Source organism: Nannospalax galili, unplaced genomic scaffold, assembly GCF_000622305.1.
Source record: "Nannospalax galili isolate Female #2095 unplaced genomic scaffold, S.galili_v1.0 scaffold136, whole genome shotgun sequence".
In the NCBI taxonomy this organism is placed as follows: domain Eukaryota; kingdom Metazoa; phylum Chordata; class Mammalia; order Rodentia; family Spalacidae; genus Nannospalax; species Nannospalax galili.
Genome location: NW_008340872.1, coordinates 2,244,534 through 2,255,964, shown reverse-complemented (window position 1 = coordinate 2,255,964; position 11,431 = coordinate 2,244,534). Strand labels below are relative to the sequence as shown.

Genomic DNA, 11,431 nt, shown 5'->3' with positions numbered 1-11,431 from the left:
CTTGTAAACCTTGCATACGTAACTGGAACATTTTATACTATATACTATTTTTAGTACACTTCTGTTTTGATTTTGACCTATCACTTGATGTCACCTGGGGGGGTTCTCTTAGTTGTGTCATGTCAGCACCAAAAGAGCTTCAGATTTTGCAACATCTCTGGTATCAGATTTTCAGATAGAATGTTCAACTTGGGCTGATGAGATAGCTCAGCAGGTAAAGGTGCCTGCTCTCGAGGCTGATGACCTGAGCTGGATTCCTGGAGCCCATGTAGTGGAAGGAGAGAACCGACTCTAGCAAATTGTCCTCTGGTCTCCACATCCTGTTGCATGTGCACACACACACACACACACACACACACACACACACAGACACAAAACCAAAATTTGTGAAAAGAATGTTCAGCCTGAGCTGAGGAGGTGGGTGGGGAGAGTTCAGATGACTCCTGCAGGAGCTTGAAGCTCTGGCCCGTGGGGACCCGGGCCTAAGCCTGGTGTGCCTGTGTGAGCTGAAGCAGTCCTTAGCAGCCACTAAGACCTAGAGCAGTTCCTCTCTTGACAACACCTCAGGAAGAACACTGCAGACACCAGCTAGACGGGCCCTTCTTCAGCTTCTCAGTTCTCTCTTCTCTTTCTATTACTCCAGAACCTCTCAGGAGACTTCCCTTAGTGCCCCTCCCTTCATCCCACTGATCTTTAGCCATCCCACCACCACTTGAAAGGAGCAAAACATGAAAAAGGGTGTGTGTGACTTAATCCTGCCAGAGTCCAAGTCCAGAGTAGATGGAACTTGGCTATGCTCTTCCACAGCAAACTGCATTATTTAAGGGGGTAAATACATCTCTGTCACATTGCTTGGAAAGTGTGCATTCATATGTACTCGTTAACTTTCTTTCCAATCCACTAGGCTCTAGTGGTCAAAAGGAGAGAGGAGAGAGAGCTTAGAGGTCTTTGAAGAATGGAACTTAAAGTGTCTGGTGAAAAATACGTATTAGGAATGGGAATTGTCACTGAAGGAAATTTGGGCAGACATGTTCTGTGGGAGAAAGTCCGAAAGTTTCTGTACGCTTCTTTCCCAGCTGAAGATATCCGAGACAGTTCTTTCCAGGAAGGAAAGGACTTACTCCTGTTCAAGAGAGGTGACAAGCACAAGGAGGTCATGGGTACGAGAGCAGAGTATTCCAGTAGTGTGAACAGATTGTGGAAGGTCCTGAGAAATAGCTTACTGGCTTAGAGGAAGGAGCAGATGTGGCCAAACAGCCTCAAGCCAGAGATAAGTGTAGTGATGGGTCAGGAGCCAACTCAGGCCAGGCCAGGTCAACCTTGGTAAGGAATTCAGATTTTATTTTAAGAACAGAAGCAGGAAGGTCCAACTTAATTTTAAAAGTAAAGGAATGGCATAACCCTCCCTGCTTCTTAAAAAAAGAACACTGGCTGGGCATGGTGGTGCATGCCTTTAGTCCCAGCATTTGGAAGGCAGAGGCAGGAAGATCTATGTGAGGTGGAGGCCAGCCTGGTCCACATAGTGAGTTCCAGGCCAGCTAGGGCTACAGGGAGACCCTATCTCAAAAATAAATAAATAAACAAAACCATAAGGAAATATTGCTCTCAGAGCAGAGGGGCACAAACCCCAAGAGATGGTTTATATTATTACACTGTGTTGCATTGTGTCACCCAGGTAAGAGATGGTGGTGGGAATGAAAACAAGATGGGCTTGGGAATGTGAAGGACTGCTGAGGTGATTTTGTGAAATCACTTACCTAAAATACTCTTTTCAATCATGCATATATATATACATATATATACACACACATATATAAATACATACACACACACACACACACACACACACACACATATGCATGTATCTCTTTAGGATACTTGGGACAATGTCCTGTCTACTGGTCATGGCCAACCTATGACACTTCAACAGACATCTACAAAGTTCACACTCCAGAACTGTTAATCCAGTTACAAAAAGAATCTCATAAATTGCTAAACAAAACAAAAACAAAGCCTATTCAGTTTTAAGGGTGTTTATAATTTGGGCTCTATACACAGCTATCCTGTGGTACACGTGGACTGTGGGCCATGGGTTGGACATGGCTGGCCTAAGAAATTAGAGAAATTAGAAAGTCTATCTTTGCAAATGTGTGCCTCAGTGCCGTCTTGATCCCCTTAACTCATAAAAGCAAACCCACTGCTTCATGCAACAACAAGCTTGCTGGATGCACGTCATGAAGGCAGCATTGTGTAGTGGCTGTGAGGTCACAGATCTCTTTTTTTTTAATTTTTTTAATTTTATGTGTACGAGTACACATAATTAGAAATAAGAAAATAAGGCTAGTGTGGTGGGGCATGCCTTCCGGCACTAGCCAAGCAAGAAAAGGCTCTCGACCTTGTTCATCGTGTATCATTTAAATTACAGCTGGAGGGAGACATGCCTACTTTAGCCAACTTCACACAGACACTGGAGGATGTCTTTAAAAAGGTTTTTATTACTTATATGGACAACTGGAGGAGAAACACAACAGTGGAACAACAGGCGCTCCAGGCCAAAGTCAACGCTGAGAACTTCTACTACGTCATCCTGTACCTCATGGTGATGATTGGAATGTTCTCCTTCATCGTTGTAGCCATCCTAGTGAGCACAGTGAAATCAAAGCGACGGGAGCACTCCCAGGACCCCTACCACCAGTACATTGTGGAGGACTGGCAGGAGAAAGACAAAAGCCAGATCTTGCATCTAGAAGAATCCAAGGCCACCATCCATGAGAACACCGGTGCAACGGGGTTTGCAGTGTCTCCTTGATCAAGGACAAAGGCAGGAAGCCCACCTGGCACCCAGGCGTGAAAAGGTGTTCCTGCCACTCAGCAACTCCAGCCTGTTCCTGCTCAGAAGAAGCAAGTGCCAGTCTGTGTGCTGAGAATTTCCATGGTGATGACGTGGCTGGCAAGTTGACACAGACGACATTTCAATCTCAGTGATTTATGTTTGCTTATTGGAGTGGTATTTTGTGCTGAAGACCTCTTTTATTTTCTATGCAATGTAAATGTCATTTAAATCAATGTCAATAGTGAGAATAAAGTCAAATTTGAAGGAAAGGGCCCGGGCAGGAGTAGTGGGAATAGAGAGATTTACAAATCACTGAAACTTCTTTCTTATGAAATATTAGTTTGGATGTAGCAAATTCAATTTATAAATAACTCAAATGTATTATTCAGAAGCTAAGGTTCAAAATCTATCATTCACTTTGTTGAACTGACAAATTTTACTTATCAATCGATGAGCACAGAGTCTGAAGTGATGAATGGACAGACCATGAGGTCATTTTGCTTTTATTGTTTTCCTGGTATTTAACTGATTTGGAAGTCTGGTCAGAACAAACATTGCAAAGAACAAATAATCCATGACAGACACATCAAATATTTAAGAACTACCTGGTGTAACAGAAATGCATTTTTAACTAACATTTCAAGTTTTTCAGAAGTCTAACCTTTGAAATTCCCATTACTTAAGAAAAACAACAAAAAGCATGACATTTCTTTCTAAACATTGCACTTCTCACTACAGAAAGTGTCTCCATTGTTGATGTCTGTGGAAAAGCTAGACATTGGCTGTTTAATATTTTTCACCATGATGGGGAATGTGAGTAGGAGAGATGTTGGTCAAAGGATATACATTTTATTGTGGATGGGTGTGCCCACCCATAACCTCCAAGACTCAGAAGGCTGAGGCAGGAGGATCCTAAGTGCTGGGCTGTTTGTTGTTCCAGAGTTGTATATCATTGTGACTACAAAATGCCTTGTGTTCTTAAAAACTGCTAAATGATCACATGTTGTGTCTTTACCACAAAATGGTAGCGACATGAGATAATGCGTATGTTAGATTTAGACATTCCACAATGTGTATATGTCTCAAAACATGTAATATGTGACATACACAATGCAACCTGTCATTTCAAAAAATAAAATGAATATCTTGCCCCATGGGTTACAAGATACCAGCATGGCAGAGTGGAAGGGCACCCTGGAGACCATGCTGTACCACTTCATTTATTGGTGACAAAACTGTAATCTATCAAGATTAGATGTTTTCATTCATTAATTCAACTGGGTAACATTTATCTGCATTGGGTTAAGTAATGCAGAGGCAAATGAGACTTCTTGCGCTGTGGGCAATCGTGCAGGGGGAAGAGAGTCAGATGTGGAACAGAATGTGAACAGGTCGTAACAGAGGTCAACGTGAAGTGGCCACAGCCTGAGCAGAGGCAGGAGGACATCCCAACTTGGGATGAAACAGCTGAAAGTCCAGGCAGAAGAGAGCTATGTGGGCACTTTGAATCATGTATCTTCATGGCTCGTGTCTTTCCCCTTAGCCTGGTCACAGCACTTGTGAGTGGGGCCTCAGATCTCAGAGTACGAACATTCAAAAAGACCATTTCTGTTACTACAAAAGCGTACCCAAGACTGGATAATTCACAGGGGTTTATTGGCTCATGGTTCTAGGAACTAGGAAGTTCAAGAGCATGGGCACTGGCATTTGATAGGCTTCTGGTGAAGACTTCATGCTGTTCTAATTTAGGGCAGAAAGAGGAATGCCAAGCAGGTGTGTGTGAAAGAGGCCAAATACCAGACTCAATCTCTTTGTAAGGATGTGTACCCTGGAAACGAATCCAGCCCAATGAGGGTAAATTTACCTCACAAGAGGACATGCACTCCTCTACAGGAGAGAATATCTCTTAAATGCCTCATAAATCTTAACACTATTACATTGAGAACCAAGGTTCACCATGTGTTTTGGTGACAACAAACCGTATTCAAACCATAGTATCTACTACAAAGTTTGTCTCTTTAAAGTTATAGAGCAAGATATAATATATACACGGTATCTGCTTCCTAGAATATATTTGCATTTATGCTACTAGCATTGCATAGAGTTAGGGAAAGTCAATCATATTCCAAGAGCAGATATGCCAAAAGTGGCCTCTTTCCTCAGACCAGAAACCTAAAATTCTGATGCACATAGATACCTCCATCCCAGATAGTCTGCAGCAGAGACTTGGCCAGACATTCCAGGCCTCAGGTCTGAATCTAGGCAGGTAATAAAGACTTTCTTTTTGATCAATCTCTAGTCAGAGTCTTATGAACCTTCTGGCCTAGCTACCAATCTTAGCCAGTGAAAACTGCAGACTCTTGGTACAAATGATTTAATATACCTCCATCCCCTAAGGGACTTGAACAAACCCCAGTATTTCTTCTATCAGCTCCAGGCTTTATCCTTACAGTGACCCCAGCCTCCTTAAAGTGCCTGACAGAAAAATGAACGGCCACCAGGAGACTTGACTGTTTATTCTAGCCAGAGCAGGCAGACAGGCTCCTGAACCCTCTCGGAGCAATTTAGAAAGCTTTGCAATTATAAATCCTTTCTCTCTCCCACTGAGGAATAAATCGTTTATCATCTAAAAATGTCTCTTTTAAATGCAAACATTAAAACTATGCAAGAGTAAATCTTCTACCATCTAGAAATATCTCTTTGAAATACAAACATTGAAACCCTGCCTGCTGGGCATGCACCTTGCTGTTTCCTGTAAGTTTGTTTCTCCTTTAGACAGCAAATCATGTGGAACACTCCCTCCCATTTTAAAATAAATTTCTAGTTTTGGAGATGATGAGATGACTCATTGGGTAGAGGTGTTTGCATGCAGCAGACCTGAATACCTGAGTTCAATCCCTGCATCCACAAGGTGGAAGGAGAGAACCAAGCCCCCAATAGCTGTCCTCTGAATTCCACACATGCACACAGCAGCATGCAAGTGCCTCAAACCCACACAAAAAATAAATGAATAAATAAATACACAAATGGCTGGAGAGATGACTCAGTGTTTAAGAGCAATGGTTGCTCTTGCAAAGGACCCAGGTTCAGTTCCCAGGACCCACAGAGTGGGCTCACAACCATCTGTAATTCCAGTTCCAGGGGATCCAATGCCCTCTTCTGGCTTCCATAGGCATTGCATCCAGGGTGTACTTATATACATGCAGGCAAAATACGCACATAAAATATATATATAAAAAAAGAATTAATAAATGCTTAAAAAATTAAAGACAAAAGAAAAGCCCCAAACCATGTTTTGGATAGTGTGCATTCCTTTAAAAAGATTAACTGAGGTGGAAAAACCCACTCTAAAGGAGCGGCACCATCCCATGGGTTGTGGTCCTGGATGTAATGAAAGGGAGAAAGCAACTGAGAACAAGCATCCACCCTGCTCTATTTCCTGACTATGGACTCAATGTGACCAGCCATTTCCTGCTCGAGCCCCGTATCTCTGCTGTAATGGTCTGAAACCCTGAACCCTGAACCCGAATGAATCCTTCTTTCCTTAGGCTGTCAGGTGTTTTGTTGCAGCACTAGCACAAGCAAATGATACATGTGACATGCATATTGTTGGATCCAGCTGCTTCAATTTCCCCTTCCTCTAGCAAATCGCACCAAACCGAGGCTTTTCGGATGAAATGCTAATTCAAACAGCTGTTTTCTTTTTCTATCTCATTGCTTTCAGAGTTCTTTCTGCTTGCCTTCTGTCTCCACATACCAAATACCACTTACTTCTTAAAAGTGAAGCTCAGAAACTATTTTAAAAGAAGCCAGTGGTGGTGGCCGATCTGATTCTAGACCCACAACCCAGGGTGCGCCCTAGTTCTGGCCTTTGCTGGCTTAAACCTCTGGACAAACTAATTCCCGTGTGCTCACGTGTCCTGTGAAATGGCTATAATTACAGTATGTCCTTTATAGTCTTCTTACTGACTTTAAAACAGACAATAGTCTTAAAGTGCTTAGAACAAAGGTAATTAGTTACTTAATCTGGGAGCACTACCCTTATTAACAGAACCATATGCCCTACCCTCAGTCCGCTCTTCCCTCTCTTAGGTTCAAGTTCCCACTCTGTCACTGCAATTTGCGCCAGCACCAGGAGTCAGTTTCCTCCTCCATAGAAGGTTGAGCCGAGCATGTGGGGAACTCTGTATGAACTCTGGTTCCCCTTAGTCTTGCATTTGGGTGCTCGGTTTGCACCTCCCCATGGTGCATGCATAAAACCCTGAGACCCTCTTCATTCACCCACTACCCCCCAATCCCTCCAGACCCCCACTAATTGCTCTTTTAGCTTCTGTAAAATGCTTGGCTGCTGCTTTAGACATGCCTAGACATGCCCTGGCATGCCCTGATCCCTGCCTGCTATCCCCCCCTTCCAGGAAACTATAGATTAAGCAAGCCCAGGCATGAAAACTGCCCTATAAGGTAAAAACGGAGACTCCTGGCCCCTCAGATAACAGTCAGCACATTCCACAGCCCTGAGAATAGCACCTACCAATAAGAAACTTCCAGGGCTGCATCTTATACATCCAATATCAGTTTAAAATTATGTTGGCGTGCAGGCTCCTTGAACCAACCAAAATGTGTCTTTGGTATCTCCCCCCTTTTGTCTAAAACCTATAAAAGGCTCCACTCGCCCTTACTCTGGGCTCTCAGCACCGATCCGTTGAGTTGGTGAGGTCTGAGAGCCCGAGCTTAAGCCCGAATAAACCATAAACCTTTGCTTTTGCATTTTGGTGTGTTGGGTCCTTGGTGGTCTTTTTGGGGTCCAGTGGATGAGGTACAACACATGCATTCAAGAAGCATTGTTTTAGGGGCTTGAGAAATGGCTCGGTGGTTAAGTGGTTAAGGGCTCTGGCTGCTCTTGCAGAGAACCTGGGTTTGGTTCCCAGCACAAACGTGGCGGCTAATACATATAAATAAATAAATAAATAAATAAATAAATAAATAAATAAAAGCATTGGCTAAATGTACGAATTTGGGAACCTAATGCAAGTGCACCCTTTAGTTATCCCAAAGGAAAATGCATCTATGCAGCCAGCATGGAGCTATGTCTGGACACTGCTTGGGGACCCGCTGTCTCAGCAAGCCAGCATCCTGGGAATGCAATTTAGGATGCAGAGGCCCCGCGACGCCCAGCGCTCCAATCCGCATCCTCTCCACCTCAGGGTAGGAATACTCCCCAGGACACAGAAAATGGTCTCCAGTACGCATCACAGGGGTGGACTACCCTCTTGAGGTCCTATCTGGACTTCTGCAACAGCTTCAGACTCTCGGGTGGGGGGGGGGGGGGGGCACGTGAAGCCCACTGCGCCTGCGCACCAGGCAGTGCCTGCGCCCTGTCTGCCGGGCGCACTGCGCAGGCGTACGAAGCGATGCATTTCGGGACGTGTAGTTTTTCCCTGAGGATTGTGGGAGTCGTGGTTTGTGAGTGCCTGGTGAGGAGGCTTGCCGCCCTGAGTCGTGTAAGTGTCTGACGTGGTGTAGGCCTGGGCCTGACCGGAACCCCAGGACTCTTTGGGGTGCTGGGGATCCTGTGCTTGGCCTGGCGAGGTCCTGGTGGGCCCACGGCTGGATTGGACAGGGGTTGTTTGTCCACGAAGATCCCCCAGGATGAGCGAATATCCCGGCTGCCTTCGTCTGGCAGGGAGGGGGCACGATGACATATAGTCCCTGGCCCTGGCCTGGGACCTTGGTGGGTCAGAGGTTGCACTTGAGGGACCTGGTGGGGACCACAGGTTACTCCATTAGGTCCTGTTGCACCCCCAAAATTGCATGGGAGCACAGGACGCCAAAGTTGCCCAAATGAGGTGTGAGGTTCACCCCATGCCTCTGGCTCCTCGGAGGATCCCCAAAACTTCAAGACTTGGAGTCTGAGCAGCCTAGATAGAATGGATCTGGATCTCCAGAAGGTCCAGGCCTGTGCAGAGTTGGGAGGGACAGGTGAGGCCCAAGGGTCACCTGTCAACATCTTCCCCAAACCCATCCCTACTTCAAATGGTTGGGTGAGGTGTTGGAGGCAGAAGGGCCGAGACTGGGAACACGAACAGCTTCAAAGAGTTGGCACAAGAGGCTCAGCTCATGCGTGGGTGGAGTAGGTTGTTATATGCTGTGGTAGACCGACCCTTGAGTTTTTTAGGCCTGCCCAGAAGAAAACAGCGCCTGTGGACGAAGTATTGTACATATTGTTTTAATTGGCCTCACCAAAATATGAGTGAATAGTTTTTTTGTTTGTTTGTTTCTGGAGAAACCTGTCAAAAGGAGAAAAAAATATTTTACAATAAAGAAGGTCTAAAAATAGTTTCGGTTTTATCTAACCTGTTTTGTTATTGTTGAGGGTTTGGTCAAGACTGGATAGTTCTAAGGGGACTTTGAAAGTGCCTGATCTTCACCCGGGTTTTTATGCTGTCCAACTGCCTTGGTGGTTTTGCAATTCATCCCTCAGACCCCAGCTGCCTCTTGTTTCTGAACTGCATCAAGTACATGTGATATTGGAGCAGAGCACTTACTGTTATTTTTTAGCTTTCTTGGTTGTCACATTTGCAGAAGGCTTTGCAGAGTGCCAGGAAAATGGCTACTTTGGCTCCTGAAATTTAAGGCAATAAGTGGGTATAAGTGGCTTGAGTGGTTCACCCTCTTTTCCTTGACCCACTACTACTGCAGAGTCCCTCCTCCTCCTCCTCCTCCTCCTCTTCTCCTCTTTTCTGACAGGATCTCCTGTATCTAAGGCTGACCTTGATCTCTCCAGGTAGCTAAGGATGACTTTGAATTCCTAGTACTCCTGCCTCCCTCCCAAGTGCTGGGATTACAGACATGACCACCATGCTTGGTTTATGTGGTGCTGGGGATTGAACCCACCACTTTATCCATGCATATCAATTGAGCTACATCCCCAACCCTCTGTTTCTTAAAGAGCTTGATTTACAACTCTAGTGGCTGGTGTATCTTGGCATTCAGGTTCTGTGATGTCAGAGGATAGTGCGTTATGAATTCAGGGTTGCGGGTGGGGTGGGGGTGGATTCATTGTTTGGACTCTGACCTTACAAAGGAGAGCACTTTGATTCCCCAGGTTTACATGCCCTGCCACCGGTGTCACCAGGAATGGAGGGCTTTCCTATTCTTGCCCTTCCCTGCATTCCTGGCTGCCCTGCACTGACTACTGTTTTCCTGGGTGCTGTTAGCGAAAGGAGAGATAGTTATCATAACAGTGGTGCTTGACTTTCTGTAGTGCTTCCTGTGTGTTCTACAAAGTGCTTAGTGTTTACCAGCCAATTTCGAAAAGAGAATTTTACCAATGAAGCAGTTGAGGCTTTGACAGGCCAAGTGTCCTCTCCAAGGTCACATTGCCAGTAAATGTCACAGGTTTGCCAGAGTATCACACCACTGGGTGTTTTGTTTTGTTTTGTTTTTTCATTTTTTTCTTCTTGTAAGCTTTTTGGACCTGTTTATTTTCCTGGACCTTGGGAGTCAGTATCCTTATATATCAATTCATGTATGTAATTTGTGAGAAATGGTCAACTTGTCTGCTATATATGTATACAACTCAATTAAGAAAGAATTACAAAAATAAAATGGAAAAGAACTTAAACATTTTGCTTTAATGTGTAGTATGGCTAATCTCTAAGCTTATTAGAGACTGTTCAAAATGAAAATTCTGTCAGTGTAAAGAACCCATTTCTCCAGGGCAGGTCAGACTCTGCTTCTGCTTAAAGGCAAATGGCCACTTATGCAATAAAGACCTTCAGCCAATGATGTCACATTTAGGCAAGCTTTGGCTTAATTTGAGGCTTTAATTCTTATCAGTAGTTTATCTGACTTTGCAGAAGTCACGAGGGCAAACTTGGTTATCTTGTGCCAATTACCAGCTGGTTTTCAAGGTTCTAGAACCTTGAATAGATTGAAGTCTGAGTTTTGTAATTGAAAATTTTTTCTAAAACATTCCAAATTCACCTAAGGAAGCTGATTCTAAAAGCCTGTGAAATTTTCTGTTGCTTTCCTAATTCTGATTGTAAGGACATTTCAAGAACACAAAATTCTCTGCATGTGTCAGGATAGTGCTGAGGTTAAGGCTTGGGGACCAGAATGGATGTGAGACAGAGGCTGAGAAAGATTAGCAACCTGGGACTCTGCTTGGCTTGGGCTACACAGACCACTTTCCCAACAAAGCACTAAACAACCTGGGGCCCCATGGTATTGGGCTTCATGCATACTCCTCTCTAAACAAAAGCTTATAAACACTCCAACCTATAGCTCTCTAGCAAACTTTAAAAAAAATAATTTATTAAAAATTTCATACATGCATATAAGGTGTTTTGATCAAATCTATGCCCACTCCTGCCCCTCCAACTCCTCCCATATCTCCCCATCACTTTTTTCTGATAACGTCATGTACTCTTTCTTCTTTTTTGATTTATGTATTTTCTTATGGGGCTTTTTGCTACTCTAACATTCCCCCCTCTGAAGAGGTAACCCTAAAATCTCTTAAGGATGGCAGCTAACAACTGTCTGTAACTCCAGTCCCAGGGTATCCAACAGCCTCTTCTGTCCTCCGCGGGCATTGCA

General features: G+C 44.3%; 2 protein-coding genes across 4 annotated transcripts in view; both read left to right on the top strand.

Annotated features, from left to right (window-relative positions):
- The first annotated feature begins 2,437 nt into the window (after positions 1–2,437).
- Positions 2,438–2,809, top strand: Kcne2 (potassium voltage-gated channel subfamily E regulatory subunit 2). Its single transcript, XM_008835933.1, has one exon. It carries the CDS (start codon positions 2,438–2,440, stop codon positions 2,807–2,809), a length of 372 nt encoding a protein of 123 aa, XP_008834155.1.
- A 5,432-nt stretch (positions 2,810–8,241) lies between these two features.
- The window catches only part of Smim11a (small integral membrane protein 11A), a 48,183-nt gene continuing 44,993 nt past the window's right edge, over positions 8,242–11,431 (top strand). For all 3 annotated transcript variants that reach the window (XM_029564882.1, XM_029564883.1, XM_017798895.2), the window contains exon 1: positions 8,242–8,332. In XM_029564882.1, coding sequence (XP_029420742.1) covers positions 8,245–8,332 — 88 coding nt within the window. In that variant the 5' untranslated portion in view covers positions 8,242–8,244. The remainder of the gene's footprint in view (positions 8,333–11,431) is intronic.